This window comes from Chamaea fasciata, unplaced genomic scaffold, assembly GCF_029207755.1.
Source record: "Chamaea fasciata isolate MVZ Bird 193981 ecotype frontalis unplaced genomic scaffold, bChaFas1.0.hap1 SCAF_4, whole genome shotgun sequence".
Lineage (NCBI taxonomy): Eukaryota > Metazoa > Chordata > Aves > Passeriformes > Sylviidae > Chamaea > Chamaea fasciata.
In genome coordinates, this window is record NW_027094089.1 from 50,190,529 (window position 1) to 50,205,794 (window position 15,266).

The window sequence follows — 15,266 nt, forward strand, 5'->3', positions numbered from 1 at the left end:
TTCTTCACTGTATCTTTGATGATGACACTTTTATGCTTAGGACTGTTTTTACAGTGAGCAATAAAAGGAATAATAAGGTCCCTCTCGTCCCTCAGTCATTATGGTATCTGCTCCTTCTGTATGCTCATTAAATCAAATTTACTTGTAAAATATTCTAGTGCTTCCTGAAGCTCAAAAAATAATTTCTCATTATCACTTCAGATGCTGACTTTTCCATAGTATTGTGCCCAAACAGGGGAAATAGATGAATTGTCCAATTTTAGACTTCTGGCAAATAATACTGCACAACATCAGAGCCACATCAGCAACAGTAGCTTGATGTATCTGGATTTTCTTTGATTCGTAAGTAGCAGACAGGATTTTATTAGAGAGACCCAGACTTAATACATATTAATTGCCCATGTGAAGCATATTTACCCATGCGAAAATCATGCATATTTATTTGACCTGTATTCTTTTTTATGATGACAACTCATATTACAGTCAACCTAGTGTGCTCCCTTACTTCTTAAACTTGACCACTGATAATTTTAATACTTACTATTGCTCTCATCTCCATATTTGTAAATGCACACTGGATTAGCAGGACTGAGGACAGAAAAACTTGCAGGAACAATGTCTATTATTCGCTGATGGTAGGAGAGTCTGGAAATAACAAGTTCCACAGTAGATTTAAAAGGGAATAACACCACAGCTAATGACTGCTTTATAATGATTTTCTGTATTTAATGTCCATAAAACAAGACTCAGGATGCCTACACAACAGAATGGTAGTTTCTGCTGGGTAGTAAGAGCTAAGGAAACCAAACTTACTAGTAGATGCTTTCTATTTTAACTCCGTGATGCTCAAGTTTCATCCTCATACAATTAATTATCTGACTTGTGAAAAGGTTGCCTGGTAAGAAGTTTTATGCAAAAACCTGAGATGTGCTGTAGAAAGCTAGTAAGATGTCAGTATTCAAAGCAGGAGAAATATTAAACCAGACATCTTCATTTTACTTTTCAGCTTCATTTCACTCCCACAAAGGCTTAATTTGCTACCAGAGTTTTCAGTGAAATGGAAAACCGCCATAGAAAAAAATGCATTTGTTGTGCAGCACAATACTTTCACACTTCTGATATGGAATTCACCCAAACCTTGATTGTTCTCATGTAGGATGCAGAATAAATTTGCTTTTGCAACATTTTGCTCTTTCTCTCCCCTACACCACCCTAATCTCAACAATTTAAGCCCAGACTACTTATCAGCACTACTAATTATGTAGTCTTGTTGGGTTTGGAGATTTTGTTTAGACAGTTCTTTGTTAGTTTAAAGTAAATGAACATCAGAGGCACCTAAAAGAATCAAGACTAGATTCTCAATTTTTAGTACAATTAATGGTCAGTTCCCTCTATTTCTGTGAATGTTGAATACTACCCAAAAACATACCCTAAATTTTATTTCTTTCTATGCTTATGGTGAAGCATGTCTTTATGGAACTACAGGTGTGCATGGATAGCTCACCACCATCTGCATCACCTGTTTCTCCCTCTCTTTAAAGCAGTGCCCCACAGCAGGTAAACCAGATTAAAAAAAATCTTACAAACAACAGACTCATCTTTTAACTGAAAATCTTAACTTTTAAGATCAGATGTGCCCAAGACAAGAGTCAAGTTAAAAGGACTCTGACAGTATTCAGATGAAACTTTGCCTTGAAGCCAACTATGGAAAGACCTTACTTACCGCATGCACTTTTCCAGAACCTCTCTCACAAATTTGGGTTTGGGTTTTTCAAGGTCCTGAGTAAGACAATCTGACCTATGAAAGGACAGAATGCAATAGCTTTTAGGAAAAGCATTTAGTCTCTTTTTGGCTTGGTCTAGTACAAAACAATCACGGTCTGAAGACAATGGGAGTGCTGGACCCTTGGAGTGTAAGCACTTTTATGCCATTGAGATAAGTTAATCACTACGTCCTTATTGGCAATTAGCATTCCTGGAATCTCATCTCTGAGTGATAAATTTTCAAGTAACTTCCCTTCCTCCAGCACATTAAAAATTATTTGTGGCTATGGCTAGCTGGCTTTCCCTTTCCTTAGGAAAGGAACCTTGAGTGATTTCATAGTCTGTTTTTCCCTCAGCTCTTCTAGTGGATTTCAAACGCACTCCAGGTAAAGAAAAGCCTGAAATACAGTGACTCGCAAGATTTGTGAAAAATGTCACCTTGTGAGAGAGATCCACTGAAGCTCTGCCATTAAGGAACATCCAGGCAAACTAAAATCATCTCTTTGAAGACTGCTGCCTGGTCAGTCAACATGGATCTATGCCAGGATAGCCATCAAGCACTTAACTCCACAAGAGGACAGTGCAGGAAACTTAAGTAAAGCCACAGACTCCTTTCAGAAGAAGGGCTGAACCCCTCCCCACAAGGACTCTTAGGCAGACCACCTACAGAAAGCAGTCACAGGCTGTGGAAACTACCCCGTGGAGGACTTGGCCTCAAGGGGATCTCCCTTACTACATGGATGCCTGGAAATATCAGGGAACCTGCACTCAGACATCAATGGAATCCAGGGAGCTCCTGCTAGAGATAGAGGTTCAAAATGTGGCACAGTAAGAACAGGTGGCAGGGCAAACTCTGATGGAACTTCAGGTACTAGGATTTAGCAAGTGGGAAAAAGGATTACAAGGTTTCAAGGATAAAAGTTACAACGAAAGGTTTAGGGTAGGGTAGAGACCAAAAGAACAGAATGAATACAGGATACAAAGAGTGAGCACAAACCATTAAAAGTAAAGGTATGGAGAGGCATTTTGGAAAGTTTGCTAGCAACTGACAGAAAGTGCAGGACAAATTAAAGAAATCACATTTCTGCTCCTCTTCTTTAAGGAATGCTTACACTGGCTTGAGATTTACCACAGAGTTCACCAGGGACAATACACTAAAGAGATTACGAAGATAATCTGCCACTGAGTGCTGGTGGACAGATTATAAAAGGTCTCTGATAAAATAGAGGAAAGCCATTAACAGGGCCACTACACTGTGACACTTTCTAGATGTGCTCGAAATGTTAAGGTTTTAGCAATATCAGGTTCGAATCCAAAGGGTAGAAACTTACCAGTCTTCCCAGCTCCAGCGGAACTGAAAGTTGCTCAAATGGTGAGAAAACCAGTTAATAAATCTTCATTAAAAGAAAAAGAAAGCTCTGTTAAATGTCAGAAGTGCAGGAAAATTTTCAGTTGATCTTTTCTTATAAACACATTCTACTTTTCCAAGATGAGCCTAAACTCTTTAAGCTATTACAGCATTAAACAGGCATTTATGTTGACAGACACAGAAGACTCAATTTGGAGAGTCAGAAAGAAGGTTTTATGGACAAATAGCCTGTCATGCATTTCACATGAAGAGATGAAGTATTCAACTACCAATTAAAATGTAAACTCACTGTGAATATGCAACTTCCACATTTTTAATGAGACATTAACCACTCTCCTCCAAAGACTTGGCTGAAAGGTAAAATCACCACCATTCTCCCCCTCCGGGTGGCACATACGCCACCAACCTCCCTTCCAAGCCACGCCCCCGACCACTCGGGGCAGGCACAGTGAGTAACAGCGCTACACAACCATGAACAACTCTCAACAGGGAAAGGCTGAGACCGACCTTAAATGTCCTGCATAGACAGCTGAACTTGTGACCTCCAGGGGGGCGTCCCTGGGACGAGAGGCAAGCACCAAATCCTACCCCTTCTCTGTAGGTCACTCAAAGCCAGAGCTCACAACACATTCTGAATAACATCAGGTAGCTCTAAAAAGGCTTTCTGATTACTCTTTCTACAGCCTCTTTGTTTTCTTCTACACTGGATATCAAAGAATGTTTTCCATCATCTCCAAAACACATTTACCTGTCCACACATGTTGTATTCATTGTGTCCAAACGCATGTAGAGCATTTCTGTGGCTTGTGCAAGCTTGAAGTTTCTTATTAAGGTTTATATAAATAAGAAGTAGGTAAGTCAGATGTTTTTCCTGTCTGGTTTTTAATAGAATGTCATCAAGATTTTGCACTGGAAGCTCCCTGAACCTACTCCAAAATCACGTAAATCAAGTAAATCCACAGTGGAAAAAGTGAAGAATATTGTGAGTTCCATCTTTTAATCTCAACCTGTTCTTCCATTATTGCAACAAGACTGCTGGAATCTTCCACGGAAGGCAGAATTCACATCATACAACACGCAATGCAAGTGTTACAGGCAAAGTTTCCTCCAGATACTGTAACATATTAATAATATTTATTACTGTCGCATCAGCAACAGAACAAACATAATAAAGACTGCAGTTCATAAATGCTCCTCAGGAGCACAGAAAGGATACAACTTGTGGTAAAGAGCCAGGCTGAAGTTTGCACAGCTCAATCAGGAGTGTTGTGTACATGACTTCAATATGTGGTGGAGATGGCAGCTGAAACAACTCTGCAAATATTACCTATAGGAGAGGAAATCAAAGGATAAGAGCACAGTCCAATGTGGCCTGCACCATTCTCAGCTTCAGAATAGTGGCCATCAATCTTAAACAATTACCTATTCTAAAAGACCTATATTTTTCTACCAAATGCATGTTCCAGGAAAAAGAGAGAGAAGCAATAAAAGGTAGCTGTAACACAACACTGTACTAATACAGTCTGCTCTAACTGCTCTTATCATTTTATACTAACACATCAGCATTACACATCTATTATGTCTAACAAACATAGCATGTAACTCTAGAAATGGGCACAGTTATATGTCCTACTGCAGTTTCACCATATGATCTGAGAAATGCAGAAATAATTTGATCTTGCTGAGTAATAAATAACGAAGCCAAGGCATTTAGTATGAAAACAGTATTTGCATTAAAATTATATTTATCTCTTTTCCACTGTGTCCTCTTTTCTCCTATACCAAACTGTATATAAATAGCCACAATTTTAAACTGAAAATTACAACCACCATTTCATACAACAAATACATATGCTCCCTGCCCCTTGGAAAAACCCTTCTAAGAAACATTAAAATAACCCTGCAGTCAGCATTTGTGTTTTATTTTAAGGTTTGCCTGTAATAACAGCATGTCAACCTCTGAGTGCTCGGGAAAAAAAAAAGTCATCAGTGTACAACAACATCCACCTCTGAGTTTCTGTTTATTTTGTATTCCACTCTCAACTAAATTTAAATTACATCAAAGGAGTCGGGAAACTTTGATTCATTACAGTTGATCAGTTTCCTCTTTAAATTTCTGAATAGAGCTTAAAGGAGTCTTTTTTTTTAGAGAAGTCTTACTTGTATGAGGAATCAACATCTAATTATAGATTCCAAAAACATCAAATAAAAAAATATTGGCTAGAACTTGTTTTTCTAAGGAAGGACTTGAAAGCATGAAGAGACTATAAGATCCTGGGGAACCTTTCTGTGTCAGCATTAATTTAGACATTTGGTTTAGACACATATGGCCAAAAGGTAGGGAGAACTCTGTTAGGCAGAAAATGGCTCAATTTTTCAAGCTAGGAAATAACAACTGGACAATCAGTTGCATTCTAAAACTTAGTGAAATTTCATAAGAAAAAAAGAATTTTGACAGTGTTAGTCATAGAATTTGTACACTTTTTGTTTTTTCATCACTTTTTACAGCACGTCAAGATACTGGAGGCAAATATACTTCAATATATATACACTGAATATACTTCACTGTTATGGCCCAGAATTATTCCTAATTTTAATACTGTTTAATGTAATAAATTTAATGCAGTTCTGAATTCAGAGTAAAAAAAGAACAAGGTGACCAAAACTCTTGCAACTTCAAAGCAATCAGAATGTTTGGCATTTTAGTGCCAAAAGGAATTCTCAATCCCACTTTAAGATCAATATTCTGCACAGAATTATTTGTCATAATTAGCTCTGAAATTCACACTTATAGTTACTTCCTCATAAAGCCTTAATACAACAAGTTGCTATTACAGTAATTTGTTAATTCCTCTCAATTTTTGATGAAAATCAGTGAAGTTTCACACAGCTCTGCAACTTGAAAAAGACTTTTCAATAAAGGCAGTAAAAGAAGACCTATGCTACTTTGCTGGTACATGTAAGAGTTATCTAGAATTCTCTAATAAGGAGAATGTCCCGGAGGAGACCTGCTGCTACTCCACTACAAGTTCTTTCCAGGACTAGTAAGAGGAAATAATTTAGAAGATCCAAATATAATGCAGAATAGCTGAGTCTAACTGGAGATCATCAAATCAAAAGCCCCCTTGCATTATGCAGAGTCACCTAGTGCAGGTTGCTTAGGGCTGTGTCCTGCTAGGTTCTGAATTTCTGCAGCTCTTCCAGTGCTTAATCCCCTTTGCATTTAAACCAGATTTTTCTTATGTTTAAATGGAGTTTCTTGAGTTTCAGTTTGTGTACATTTCCTCTTGCACTTTAGTTTAAAAATGAATGCACTAAGTTAAAATGACAACAAAAACACAAGCCTGTCATTCAACTGTACATAACCTGCTCATTTTAAAGCTACTGGTTAAATTTAACAAAATTCTGATTGATTTCAAAACCAAACTGTAATTTAAGGAACCTGTAATGGAACTAACAGGGATGTGTTACTCATGAAATAATGGAGCCCTAAAGAGGTGATCTATAAAATCCATACCTCTACTATATGGTAGTTCAAAGGGATCTTGTTATTTCCTGGATAGCTCAACAGCTGTGCAGCACTGCAAAACCACAGACACATTTAACTCAACACAACAAATGTGATACAAAAATCAAGTAAGAGAATCATAGAAAATGCTTAATTCTGGGCAAGAGTTCCCATTAAAACAGCACCAAACAAAACAATAATCCTTCCAAAATCTGTTACTCAATCCACAGAGCACAAGGACTCCCTAAACTCTGATCTGTAACAACGTACTACTCTCTGTGCAGCAGCAACATCTCTTGAACACTATCCTTGCTACACCCAGTGCAGGAGAAATCACAGTGATCTGTATTTGTGGCACATGTACATGGAAAGGGGAAAAAAATAATTACCCCAAACAATTAAATGTTCGGAATGACTTGAAAGCACAATTAACCTAAGGGCTTATATAAGAAACTTTCATGTTTCAAATGCTTAATCTTTAAATCAGGTCATTATCACCTATCATTTGTGCAAAGTAAACCACTACCTCTCTGACACACCTTGTATCTCTCCTGGTCTTTTACCTTCCTGAGACTTAACGAAGACTACCCCAGTAACAGCAAAACCACCAAATTTTTAGTTTCTGCTGGATCAAACAGCAGCAACCACAAAGCTTTATCACATGCCAACACCAAAAACATTACTTCTGCCCATTTAATTAATATTATAAAGGATTTCTAGTTTTCATACAGAAGTGTGACAGCTGTGGCAAACCATCTTGGTTATCAATTACCCACATCAGATAGTGTTTGGGCCGAAATGAAGAAAAGTGCCCTGCCTCCTGGCACAGCTGAATTGAAACTTATGAAATCTGTCCCTGCAGTGACTCCCCAGAGTGAACTCAATTATCTCTGGCATGTAATTCCCACAGGATGCACAACAAGGAGATGTCCATAAACACCAATGCTCAGTCAGCTGCAGATGAACCAGCCCAAAGCTCACAGCCCCAGCTAATCTGCATTCCAGAAAGCACAACACAACCACATTTTCCACAGAGGCTCCATGAGGCCTAAGGCGTGTCTGTATACTTTTTGCAGCACATTCTGCATTATCAAGGGATTTCCTTACCAAGAAACCACTGCCCTCTGGATTACACTGACTCTCTGTTATCTGGATGTTATGGATACACAGTATTCCAGGCAACAGTTTCAGCACATATCAATGTAGTAAATAAACTTTCATCACCAGCTTCAGGAAAGGTTTGATCTTGAGCTCTTGCTTAACCAGTGCAGGACATACCCCTGCTGGCATCAAAGCCACAGTAGCATTCAAAAAGTGCCACGGACCCCCAGTACTAATCTCCTCCTACCAAGTCTTTCTCTCTTTCCAGTGGGATTTGATGATGCAGTGGAGGTTCTCCTCTATTACAAATCTCTCAACGGAGTGGCTGCCAGGCATGACAGGACCCTGGTAAGAAAGAGTGAAGACTCATGAAGATCACTGCTAATGCAATGGTACCACACGCAGCAAGCTATCTTAGATACACACACAAGTAGAAAAAAGTAGTCCAACTTCCACATGAACACCATGAGGTCTCAACTGTCCTATATCCTTTAGGATGGAAAAGCTGGTATGACACATTTCCACAAAACCCTCAGAGTCACTCATGTTTAAAACAAAATGAATATGAGGACTCATTACAAGAGATAAGAACAAAATTAGAGAACATGATTCCAAATTCACAGAGCATCTGCTTCCTCCTTTGCCTTGTGGAGTCACTGGGCAGGCTACCACCATGCAGTGGTGGGAGAAAAAAATCACAGTTGAGCTAGACTACAATAAAGCCATAGAGTGGAAAGAATACACCCTCATGGTCTTCTTCACTGCAAAAACCAGACACCAGTAAGTGAAGGTAAAAGGCAGCAAACTGATGCAAAGGGAAGTATAAAAGCATGTGGAGAAAGCCATATATAGTCTTTTCCTGCATTCCTCTGTTCCACAATATGCATCAACAAATTTTAACAGATGATAAACCTTGCAACAAACACCTAGTTTAGAAAAAGACTTGAATCACCAACTTTTTGGAAGCAAAGTCTAACTCTCTGAATGTAGTTTTACTAGAGACATTAGAAAATTCAGACAACACTGTACTCTAAATGACAGCATTGAAACATTTCACTCCCTAAATTCTGCTCCTCTCTAACTTGCTTTTTACATTATCTTGGTCACTTAGTCCATTTCTGCAGAAGTACCAAAGCAAAACTGCTGCTGGTCTTCCAGCCACTCATGGTCCTGGGAGAGAGGACATTGCATTTACACCCCAGGAACCTAACTGTGAAATCCACTCACCATTCCTGACAGCAATCACATACCTCAGGGTCATCTGTGTAGTCAAACATCCTAAAAATAACCCTTGGCATCGGGTATATAGAATCTTCAGTGTGAGGTGGGGGTGTGAAGGGAGGCAGATTGTGCTGCAGTGCCTCACAGAGAACGCTGTCAAAAGCCAAGTAGGGCCTCAGGATGTGCCGCTCTTGCCAACGGTCTTTTTTCAATTTCTGAATCTGAGACCAAAGGCAGTCTAAATACTGAAAGAAAAGGTGAGAAACATTAGATCTGCAGAATCTCTGAACAAAAAGGGCAGTTTCCTGAACTATCTGAAATGTATACATTCCATAGTACATTCAGAAAAAAACAAAGCTTCTTAAACCGCTGATTCAGTAAACCAACAAAAAGTTCTTAAATCAACAAATGATTTAAGAACTCTAAATACCAGAACTATTCCTAAGTCCATACAGTTTAGTGTCAGTAAAATTTAACTGCTGGCAGCTTTAAAATACCAACAAGCAACTCAGGAGTCACAATGAAACTACAGCAATGAACAGTCACTATTTTTCGGTGGTATTAAAAGAGTCGTAATATCCCAGCATGCTCAGAGATGGCACTGACAGCTGTGCAACTGGCAATAGTCTTGCTTTATTTAATTATTCCAAGAAGCATATATGGAGGCCTGTGGCCTTACTGCATGCAAGTTTCAAGTTCTAACACTTGCAAGAAACATTTTTGCATGGAAGGGCTTTGCATTTACTAAAACTGAAATACTACAAATCCTGAACAAAACTAGTAATGAACTAGCACCTGACGTGAACAATCATTTCTGCAAGTACTGTGGGTCTCAAACACAGTCAGCTAATATCTCCCCTACTGAAGCGAATAACAAAATTTAGATATTGGGCAGCCAAAAGCTCACGTAGACAAACTGATCATAATCAGAAAGGCCAAACTATGTTTAACAAGATAATTTTTAAGACTATGACTTAATTGGAACAGTGAACACAATCTGAAAGGACCAAGTTGCAAAATATCCCAGAAAATCAATTTAGATTCCATTTTCCAACACTGTCCTGAAAGTTAAGGGAAAGACAAAACCTCAAGAATATCCAAAAAGCCAAATTCCACCCTAAGCTAGCCAGAAGCTACCTCTCATCTCCAGTACTTTTGGCTTAATTGCAAAGAAAAATAGCACAGTAACTTTTGCATACAGTTCCTATGTATTTGTCTAGCATTTTCCTAAAGTTGAGAAAAAACAAAGCTGCTACAAAGGCTTCCTTCTTGCAGAGAGAAAACATTTAAGGGTAAGTAAGGAATTACAATACATTCTGTTTCACACAAAAAGTATTTTTAACATGAAGCCCTGCAACTTGCAGTTCAAAATCAAACACTACAATTTACTTCATAACACTCCCTCAGGGGCTTGCAGCAAACAACAGAAACCCCTCCTTCTTACTCAACTCAAGCTCTTATTTTGGCCCAATACTTGGAAAATAATTCCCCACACGGAACTTGTTGGAATCAATGACAAACAGCAGACAAATCAAAGCATTCATACTCTTAGAGATGCCTTCTAATTTCATGATAAAAGAACACCTTACTAAAAAATTATTTTTCCAGCTTTCTGAAGAAATGCAATGTTAAGTCCAATTACCTCTTCTTGTGGATGTGGTTTGTCAGCAGTCCACACTTGCAGCATGGGAACATGAATCTTCTGGCGGCGTCTGTTTAAACAGGAGAGAAAACCTGTTCTTTAAGAGACTAACTTTAGGGCAGCATTTTTGTTTTTATTGTGAGTGTACTACTATTTGTTCTCTTCAGTTGATGAAGTCTAAAGTAGATTAAACCAGGTTTGTGATCACTTAAAGTATCTACATTATAGTATCTTGACAACATTAACTTGAAGCACCTAGAGAGAAAGCAGCGACACTGCACAGCACTAATGCAACAATCTACCATATTAACTGCACTCTAGCATATTAACAACTCCAGATGCTCCAGCAGAGCAGAACAAGACCTTAAACATACCCTAGAACTAGACAAGACCATAAAACCTTTCCAATTAAAAAATCTTTCCACCGACTGCATTTTTAGGACTTCGTTCCTCCCACAAAATAGTTCACACCTAAAGCTTTAGAATGAGTGAGCAATAATCAACGCTATTACTTCACACTTAAATAGATACCAAAGAGAATGTTTCTAACCCGTTACAACTTACTTCAGATAACTTTCTGACTGAGACAAGAGACGATCCATTTCAGCATCCTTTTTCTCATATAACTCCTTTCCAACCCAAGGCAAAGATGACAGAAATGCAAACATATACCAGTCACATCGCACCTACAGGAAGATAATATACCAAAACCTGAGCATACAGGTAAGCTCCAGCAGATTTTGTACGCACACATTTTAATTTAAAACATCAGCAAGTTGTTTTGGGGAATATAAATTTCAGCAGTGGCAGATCGGATAGCCAAGGCACGATAAAAAATATTAATGCATGAAAAGTGGAATTTTTCACTTAAACTGTGTTCCGCAGAGTTAAAAAATAGGATAAATGGCATCACTTTCAATGTTCTCCTGGATATTGTCAGCATAGCAGGAAAGCCAGGCACTCTGCAATTGCCAGAGTAAGGTAAAATAAATTCAATTTGGCTACTTCAGTATAAAGGACTATATTTTCTTACTGTATGCATTATTTCCCAACTGCCACAGGCTCCTTTTACTAATGCTCAGGAAACGATGTATGTCACTACATTTAGGTTGCTCTCCTTAACACCTCCCTGCTCTAAGCATAAGAATAGAACAAACGGTACAGACAAATTCTGAAACAGGTCCAGGGAGCCTACAGATCTTTTGCTTACCTGGGGTACGTCCTCCTCCTGTGTCACACCCACAAAGTTTTCAAACATAGCTACCATTGAAGGTGCAGCTATTACATGACAATTCACGAGATCAGACAGAAAACGTACCTAAAGAGAAAAAAAAAAGTTCTGTATGAATACTTTTAAAGCTGGCTGCACAAGAACAAATAAACATTATTAAAATGATTAGAACAAGCCACCAATAAAAGTACAATACTCATTCAGTACCACAAAGGCTGAAATACTGCACACTGTACAGACTCACCTTCAATGACAAGCCTCATACATGCTGCCTAATACATGGCTCTTTATAAGGTCCTTAATTAATCCCTCTCTCTGCAATAACATCATAAGAATAATATTCCTAATTAAGCAATACTGGGAAACACACAAACTGATACTACAGAAGACTTTGTACTTTTATCTATTCTATACAGTATCAGATTACTAAAATAACAGAAATATTAGTAATTAGATCTTATTAGCAAAAGTGTCCTACAGTTGACTGAACATCAGTCTCTTGACTAGAATCTTAATTTTCACCAGTGGGTTTCAGAAGAAGGTGGGGAACTTGGCTGTGAGCTTCTAAATCAGACACTGCTGAAGTTCTAATACCTTTCAGCAGACAAAATCTATAAGCAGCAAGAATGGAACAAATGGTTTCAAAGACAGGCAGCACTTAAAACTGACTGCTTGATCTTCACCCCTCATCAGAAGGAAACCAGCCATCAAAAATGGCTTGTAAGAACTATAGTGTTAATTTTCTTTTCAATTTCTTTTTCATGGGAGCCACAAGATTGTCATGCACCTCTGAATATAAGGAAAGTGCATTGACTTTCTTTTATCTTTTACATTTGACTGAAGAACAAGCAGCGAGAAGCATCTCTGTTTAATGCAAATTTATTTTTTCACTGCAAAAAAGATACAGTTGGAAGTAAATCTCACAAATTTAATATGACTCCTCGCTCCTGAAGAAGAAAATATTTCTCACATAACACACATCTCCTCTTGGAGTATTTACAGTGCACTGCACATTGATGGCAAATATCACTGTAACATACATTGCAAGATCCAGCTCCTCTGTAAGAAAAAGGTGAAAGGAGGAAAGAAAAAGGATGTGAAACAAATAGACAAACAGAACTCCACTTACTAAATGCACAGCTTCATTATACATGTTAACTTTCAGACACTCTTTAAGCTGACGAATCATGGCTTCTACAAATTCGCCGCCAAAATTGTAGTTCCTGGCATTCAGCAACCCCACCAGTGTTGTGTAAACAGTAAGCTTTTCTGGTAGCAGACGTGCACTGACACAGAAAAAGAAATACTGTTAGTTGTTTATTCATCATGTGCCAACTGGCCACTGCATAGCATCTTAAAATCTGCTTGTTATAAGTTAAACTTGCCTCATGAGGAAATGAGAAAAGACAGTTAAATGTGATCTCACAGTTTTATCCCACAGTCAATACCTACAGATAATAATGTTTTGTTTTAACCACAGACATTTAGAAAGGCAGTTGTCAGTTTCTAGCACACCTAAAATATTTGCTTTTCATTTATATCTAATTGCAGAGTATACCAGAGGGTTGGACAAATAATATCAGTGGCAGAATTTATTGCAAGATTACAAGACCTTGTTTTAAGTTCAGAGTTTAGAAGTAATGTTATTAAACAGCATAGGGAAGGCCAGGTCCTACTGCAAAAAAATAATTTTCCTCTCCCATTTTTGTATGCACGTAACTACTAGCAGTGTCTTTCTGCTATCTTTCTGTGGGGGAAGGAAGCACGCTACTTACCTATTATTAAACACATTGCTACAAAATAGACTTAAAAGTATCTGCAAAACCTTAGAATAGGCTATAAGGTCTGCTGCGCCACACCCTTCCGTCGGACTTCTCTTACCTCCTGCAAACGACCCTGCACAACCCCTCCCTCAACACCACTCAGTGCCTCTTGACAACGGCACCTCTGTTCCACCTCTGTTCCGGCACTTCACACTTTCTGAGGGAGAGGAAGGAGAGCTGCAGCCACCAGAGAGAGCCTAGTTTCTGCTCCTCACGCTCCCAATACCTCTCCTCCAGCAAATGGGCTTACAAAGACATGAGCACATCACCGCCAGTGAAGAGAAAGCAGTGAGAAAATGTCACAGATAACAACGGTAAGCAGCCAGTAATTTTGGAACCAGGAACTAAATCAGGAACTAAAGCTACTCATGGTCTTTAAACTACCTCAAACACTGAACTTATGCACAAAGAAAGCACATCCCATATTCCCAGACCTCCTCAATACGTACACAGTACACAATATTCTTAGTATCTTGCTTTTGTAATTTGGCAGATCAGCTTCCAAAACACCAGCTAGGCCCTCCAGGTTGCTCTCCAATGACGAATTACTCTAAAATGAAAAAAAACCAAAACAAAAACCTGTTTTATTATCAACCAGGCAAAACGAACTAGTCCGACTATCACATGTAAGACAACGAAGCTGGACAAGATCATCCTTTCATGTCCCCTCATTTTTCAGGGCAACAGTCCGGTTCCATTAGCAGCGAAGATCTGTTCTCGCTTGCCTGAGAGGAGCAGCTACTGCTCAGGAGAGCTGCACTCGACCGCCAAGCTCCCCCTGCTAGGAACTGCAGCGCTCCCCAGGGATGCAAGATGTGAAATCATCTCAGGAGCATCCCGGTAGCGCGGCCGAACATTGATTAACAACACACCACGAAGGAAAACACCTTGTTTTTCACAGCACAGGCATCTCTTGTTCTGCCAACCCCTCCTCCATCAGCCCCACTGTCGGGACTGGAAACGTGTGCCGCAGGCAGGCCAGGTAATTCTTTCCCACCCACCGCAGAATCAGCAACACCATCTTTAGACACAAAGGTAACTTCTCCGGCCTTTTATCGCTGACTGAGAAACACCGCGCTACGATTTAGGCACTTGCCCGCCCCAGCACGTGGCTTCGCAAAAACGGGCAACTTTCCATCCATCTCATAAAATCAGTATTTTCTTCTGAGGGTCGCTCCTACAGACGAAGCGCTCCCACACCACGCACGGGAAGGGGAGCGCTGAAGGGAAACAAGGCTTTAACTCTCCCGAGCCGGCGGCCCGCCTACCTTCTCTCCCACCCTGCAGATGAGCGATTCGAGCCTCTCCTCGATCTCTGACGGCTCGGATGTCCTCCGTCTCTTGTGGGGCTGCCCTGCTCCAACAACACACCAAGCACAGCGTTACCGACGCCGCAGAAACCCTGCCGCTCCTCCATCCCGCCCAATCCACCCTCCCTGCCGGGTCACCTCGGGGGCGACAGGGGCTCACCATCGCTGTCGTCGCTGTGCCGCCGCCGCGACATGGCGGGGAGGAGCGGAGCGGAGCGCTGCGGGAAACGCCGGGCCGAGGCACCTCGCGCGGGCCGAGCACGCGCGCTGCCTCCCCGCCCGCGGCCGCGCTGTTTC

At 39.9% G+C, this 15,266-nt stretch overlaps 1 protein-coding gene across 1 annotated transcript in view; it reads right to left on the reverse strand.

The window, feature by feature from the left end:
* The window catches only part of NCBP1 (nuclear cap binding protein subunit 1), a 30,870-nt gene extending 15,662 nt beyond the window's left edge, over positions 1 to 15,208 (reverse strand). The window contains exons 1-15 of the mRNA XM_066181487.1: positions 15,130 to 15,208; positions 14,928 to 15,013; positions 14,109 to 14,209; positions 12,966 to 13,122; positions 11,816 to 11,923; positions 11,170 to 11,291; positions 10,606 to 10,675; positions 8,993 to 9,208; positions 7,990 to 8,087; positions 6,651 to 6,714; positions 4,350 to 4,460; positions 3,882 to 3,946; positions 3,096 to 3,158; positions 1,724 to 1,798; positions 542 to 645 (exon numbers count right to left, since the gene is read on the reverse strand). Coding sequence (XP_066037584.1) covers positions 542 to 645; positions 1,724 to 1,798; positions 3,096 to 3,158; positions 3,882 to 3,946; positions 4,350 to 4,460; positions 6,651 to 6,714; positions 7,990 to 8,087; positions 8,993 to 9,208; positions 10,606 to 10,675; positions 11,170 to 11,291; positions 11,816 to 11,923; positions 12,966 to 13,122; positions 14,109 to 14,209; positions 14,928 to 15,013; positions 15,130 to 15,163 — 1,474 coding nt within the window. The 5' untranslated portion in view covers positions 15,164 to 15,208. The remainder of the gene's footprint in view (positions 1 to 541; positions 646 to 1,723; positions 1,799 to 3,095; positions 3,159 to 3,881; positions 3,947 to 4,349; positions 4,461 to 6,650; positions 6,715 to 7,989; positions 8,088 to 8,992; positions 9,209 to 10,605; positions 10,676 to 11,169; positions 11,292 to 11,815; positions 11,924 to 12,965; positions 13,123 to 14,108; positions 14,210 to 14,927; positions 15,014 to 15,129) is intronic.
* Between the last annotated feature and the right edge of the window lie 58 nt (positions 15,209 to 15,266).